The 5668-nt window shown below is 40.3% G+C and overlaps 1 protein-coding gene across 1 annotated transcript; it reads left to right on the top strand.

Moving 5' to 3' along the window:
- Positions 1-1021: 1021 nt before the first annotated feature.
- On the top strand, positions 1022-3511 carry LOC143541336 (caffeic acid 3-O-methyltransferase-like). Its single transcript, XM_077034180.1, has 4 exons — positions 1022-1496; positions 2055-2365; positions 2449-2512; positions 3024-3511. Exons 1-4 carry the CDS (start codon positions 1075-1077, stop codon positions 3319-3321), a joined length of 1095 nt encoding a protein of 364 aa, XP_076890295.1. The 5' UTR covers positions 1022-1074; the 3' UTR covers positions 3322-3511.
- Positions 3512-5668: the final 2157 nt, after the last annotated feature.

Raw genomic sequence — 5668 nt, forward strand, 5'->3', positions numbered from 1 at the left:
CGAAAAATGTAATGACCATGGTAATGGAATGGACATATGAATGGAATGGGTTATTACCATTCAATGAGATGTTTGGTTACCACAAGGGAATTGAATGAATCATTATTTTTGGTTGTTTGGTTTGCGTTGTTTGGTGGGAGGAAATAAAAAATAAATAAAATGGTTGTGAATGGTGATGGTGGTGGCTATCGTGGTGGTCGTGGCGTTGGTGGTGGTGGGCGGCAGGAGATTCTAGTGGTTGGAGGCGGGTCATGATGGTAACTGTGGAGGTGGCAAGCGGTGGTGGTGGTTAGCGTTAGTGGTGGCCAAGGTAGGAGGGATGGTTGATGGAGGTGGCAGGTGGTGGTGGTAGTGTGTGATAGCGGTGGTGGGTGGCGAGGGGGGTGTATGGTATATGGTAGTGTCGGGCGGCTGGAAGTTATGGCGATGGTTGTGGCGGTAACGGGGGCGATGGTGGTGGTGAGAGGGTGATGTAGAATGAAATTTGGGTATTTTAGAAGGAATGTAATTTGTAATAGGTCATTCCATTCCATTCCGTTGATCAACCAAACAATTTTTTTTCCATTTTATCATTTATTCCGTCTCCTATTCTTGCATACCAAATGACTTTTGTCACCAAACCCATTAGCGTCGGCTTCTTTTATCCAACCTCGAATTCCTTAATACTAATAAAAATATAAAGATTTATTTTCCAATGTTATTATAACAAATAAAAAGAATTATGTCTATGTTCTCAATTGGATGGCGGAAGAGTTGGTGGAGTCAACTGATTTGGATGAGGTTGTCCATTATCGACTGCTGTGAAACCCTCTTCTTTTGTATTCATTCGTGATATATAGCGGCCAGTGGTTGGTGAGGATTGTCCACCACAAAGCCAAAATATTAGACTTTTCAACATGCAAGCATTTACAGCAGTGAGGGTCCATACTCCATAAGTTGTAAGTTGGTGAATCTCATCCGTATATATACACACATGTACACACTATACTTCTTTCATATCATATCATATCATATCATATCATATTCCATCTTGTATATCCACTAAAAGTACCAAAATATCAGCTAACATTTAATATGGGTTCAACATCAGCATCTGTGAATGTTCCAGTGGAAGCAAACCAAGATGAATCTTTCTTATTTGCAATGCAACTTGCAACTGCATCTGTCTTGCCAATGGTCTTGAAAACCGCCATCGAGCTTGATCTGCTTGAGACCATTGCGCAAGCGGGTCCAGACGGTTCGCTTTCGTCTTCTCAGCTGGTGGCCCTGCTCCCCAAGGTTAACAACCCTGAAGCACCTGGCATGATTGACCGGATCTGTAGTCTTCTGGCTAGCCATTCTGTGCTCACATGTACCCTCAAGGAGACTGCCGATTGGTGCGTTGAGCAGTTCTATGGTTCGGCTCCTGTTTGCAAGTTCTTGACCAAGAATGATGGTGGTGTTTCATTGGCACCCTTGTTGCTCATGAACCAGGATAAGGTTCTCATGGAGAGCTGGTATGTTTAAAATTTGTGTTTTCATTTTAAGTTTTAGAGTTTTAGGGAGGTGTTTGGATGTGGGTACGTAATCATAGGAATTATTGAAAACTGATTGGGTGCATTAGTGTTTGGATAAAGTAGTTATGGCTTACCAATAAAAAAAGGTTTGTTGGCATTATATATAATAAAGTTATTAACAAAACTAATAATACATAGGGTCTCATTCTATGAGGTTAGGGTTTGAGTATCATTAACTAAAATGATGTAGATTTAAGCGTAGGATTAGAGTATGTGTGTTAATCGTTAAAAATTGTTATAAAAGATACAGTAAATCAAAAATAATTTATGATATTTTGACTTTATATTAAAACAATTAATTTACAAAATTGTGCTGATTATCATTCTAGTTTTTTTTTTCTTTGGACAATAATAATGCATCTAACACTACAAACAATTAACCATGTGTATTATTTGAGTTTCAAATATTATACTTATAATGTGTTTTTATCATGTTAACCATTAAATATGAGGTGGCACCGATAATTATGTTTGATCCATTATTGAAAATGATGTCAGGTATTATTTAAAAGACGCGGTTTTGGATGGTGGAATTCCATTCAACAAAGCTTATGGAATGTCAGCTTTCGAATACCATGGCAAAGATCAAAGATTCAACAAGGTTTTTAATAGTGGAATGTTTAATCATTCCACCTTAACCATGAAAAAGATAGTAGATTTGTATGATGGTTTTAGTGGTCTCAAAACCCTAGTTGATGTTGGTGGTGGCATTGGTGCAAGCCTTAACATGATTACCTCTAAACATACTTCACTCAAGGGAATAAACTTTGATTTGCCACATGTTATTGAAGATGCCACAACTTATCAAGGTACGTATATATGAAAAAGTGTCATCATTGATTCAAAATCAAATAGGAAAATGGAAATAAGTTAGACTAATGTAATATTGCAGGTATTGAACATGTTGGGGGAGATATGTTTGAAAGTGTACCAAAAGGAGACGCTATTTTTATGAAGGTGATATTTTAATTTTAGTTATGATTTTTAAAGAGAATCAAATTCGAAAAGTTTTTAATAGAGCTTTGGTGTGTCTAATTTGACAGTGGATACTCCATGTCTGATAGCCCTGCTTGCGGTGCGCACATATGATGTATATATGTGTGAACCCTCGGGTGGGCAAAAGTGAAATTGCACTAATTTTGACGTTATTTTACTAATCTCGTGAAAATAACGTTAAAAGTGACGGACGGTTAATCAGGCATCATGTAGTGGCGTTGATAGCTGAAAGATAAGGGTACATGCACCGATCAGCCGGTGTCCCGATGATTTAGTGCTATGTGCCTTATGTCCAAGGCTTGATGCAAAACTACTATCGAGCCGGGGGTCTCACCGGAAGCAGCCTCTCTATCCCTATGGGGTAGAGGTAAAGCTGCCTACATCTTACCCTCCTCAGACCCTACCATAGCTTTGCTATTGGTGGGATATACTGAGTACGATGATGATGATGATGATGATGATGATGATGATGATGATACTCCATGACTGGAGTGATGCACACTGCTTGCAAATTCTAAAGAACTGCTACAACTCACTTCTGGAACACGGCAAAGTGATTGTGGCTGAATGCATTCTTCCTGAGGCACCTGACTCGACTACAGCGACCCAAAACGTGATTCACATCGACGTGATTATGTTGGCTCACAACCCCGGTGGCAAAGAGAGAACTGAGAAAGAATTTGAAGCTTTAGCTAAAGGGGCAGGTTTCAAAGGTTTCAACAAGGCTGCTTGTGCACTCAATACATGGGTTATGGAATTTTACAAATAGATTTTCATTTGTACCTCATGTAATTTGATTTGATACTTTTTGGAAATTTTCTTTAAAGTGTTCTTAAAATAATGATATTAATAAAGATGATAAACAATTACTTTTATATATTATTTTTAACTTCAATTACATTTTGTGACTCGTCAATTCACATAATTAAAATTACGTTAGTTACTCAAATCTATAGAGAACAACCTTTTTGCAATTGACGATTAGAGAAAACTGAAAACCTTTATGTCTTGCAAAATACATGAAAAATTGGGTTTGCCATTAAAAACCCACTTGTTTCGTGATCGCAAAATGCACCAAAAGATAATGAGATGAAGATCATGAATCACTTTGTTTTATACTAATGAACCTTGCGAGCGAGCTAGCTATAGATGAAATTGTAACTAAAATAAGTTTGCACCAAGGGTACTGTTGAAACCTCGAATGAATTATCACGGGATTACGTGTGTGTGTATGTGTGTGTGTGTGAGGCTTTGTTTGTTCGTTTCAGCCAAATATGACCGTGCACAAATGAAATGATAGTTTATTGTATTGATCCCACATAACCATTTTACAATAAAGGTGTATACATATATAGTGTCACGAAGGAATCCTTTCCTGGATCATTAACCCCTGGGCCTAGTCTATTATCCGTTGGTTTTTCCTCTTCCTCCTAACTTTGGCAGGAAACTTGTTATTACCCGCTGGACATCTCCTTTCCTCCTGGAGTACGTATGCTCCAGTTCTGTCTTGTGACCAGACCAATAGCGACCGGTCTGTGGTTGACCTTGGATCTTGTCTTGGTGTGCACTGGATACCATTGGGCTAGGTTTTACTTCTTGGGATTATCCGTCTTACTGCGAGCCCAAATCCGACGTAATCTCTTCAAGTCCCCTAGTCTATTATCCTTGTTATTTATGACAAGGATAATGGACTCAGTTCCAACCCATCTTCCCCTTTCTTCTACTTGTCTTCTGGTCCTGGAAAGATGGATTCTGGGCCAATCTCATGGGCGAAGCCCATCTTCACTTAAACTTTGGTCCAATGCACTTTCCTGGCCCAACCTCGATCCACCATATAGGCGGTAAAACATGTGGTGTAAATTGAATGTGCACGCTTTCCCACGTAGTCATTATACACTGGTTAACACATCCCATCATCATAAACTCTTCATTTACCTCTCTTTTTTTTATCCCACCATCGTAACTTCCCGGCGACTCATCCTTTTCATGCTGACCTTTCCTCTCACCATTTCCCAATCAGGTTAGTGTTCATTAAACCCTTGGTTTACATCTTCTTTCCTTCCACCATGAGTTGTGTGGGTCTATCTTTGATCACTTCTGTCCTCACTCAGGAAAAAATGCTTACATTGTGTTTGCGATATCATATTCAATTGTCGTTATCTCCGATCTTGCGCAAACCTCATGAGATGGCTATCAGCCATCCTAATCTCAATACGTTGTATACCAAAAAATTTGGAATGTGCTAACATTCGTTATCCTTTCACTGAATTTCAAACGGCGTTGTTAAAGTTTCATAAACTAGGGTTTTCACAAGTTTATCCGTTGGGTTTTCTACGGCTGACTCATTTTGAGCTCGCTTGTCGGGCCATGGGTGGTTTCGCTACAATTCCCTCGTTTCGTCGATTCTATCGCCTTAAAGTTGATGGAGACCGGTTCACTTTTGAGCGCCGTTCAGCCGAAAAGCAACCACCGTGTTACTCGAAGATGCCCACCGGGTTTTATCCCAGAGATCGGAAGAATAGTTTTTTCTTTGTTTACCCCAACTTTGCCCCTGGTCTTCATGGACGTCGTCATGTGAACCCCCCCCCCCCCTTCATGATCTAGGTCCTCGTCCTCCTGCGAACCAGGACGACTTGTATAGGTTGCTTGTAAATAACCCAACAGAGGCAATGACTTACCCCGAATCTCTACTATACATTGCCGGATTGAGTCAGATATGGCATGATCCCTCTACCCGGCCGGTCGTGTTCGAGGGCCTTTTGTTTCACGTGTGTTATCATATATTTTTGGGTTACTAACGTTATTTACGTTTCGTGCAGAAATGAGTTTGAAAGAAATCCTCCAGAAGGGCTCCATGAAAACCGTTGAGTTCGTCAAACTACCTGTAACACCGGTGACCAGCTCAGAGACTGAACCAGTGTCATTGGACCGATCTACCCCAGACTCCCTTCTTTGTGTGGAGGACACCCCAAGCGTAAAAAATCTGTTGTCAGGTGTTTTCGACGCTTCCGTGAAGAATCAGTTAAGAAGCTCCAAGCGTCCTTATATGTGTCAGTCATCCTCCTCTCGTCCCGTTGCCCGGTCTCCTACTGAGGTTGTTGATCTGGACTCCGAGT

The sequence above is a fragment of the Bidens hawaiensis genome, unplaced genomic scaffold, assembly GCF_021521415.1.
Source record: "Bidens hawaiensis isolate Kalapana, Puna unplaced genomic scaffold, B.hawaiensis_p1.1 tig00012553_1, whole genome shotgun sequence".
In the NCBI taxonomy this organism is placed as follows: domain Eukaryota; kingdom Viridiplantae; phylum Streptophyta; class Magnoliopsida; order Asterales; family Asteraceae; genus Bidens; species Bidens hawaiensis.

Bases quoted from the DNA above. Each gene is read 5' to 3' on its own strand.
- LOC143541336 (XM_077034180.1), top strand. From the start codon at position 1,075: ATGGGTTCAACATCAGCATCTGTGAATGTTCCAGTGGAAGCAAACCAA. The intron at 1,497-2,054 runs GTATGTTTAAAA...AAATGATGTCAG, and splicing joins AAGGTTCTCATGGAGAGCTG to GTATTATTTAAAAGACGCGG. The intron at 2,366-2,448 runs GTACGTATATAT...GTAATATTGCAG, and splicing joins AGATGCCACAACTTATCAAG to GTATTGAACATGTTGGGGGA.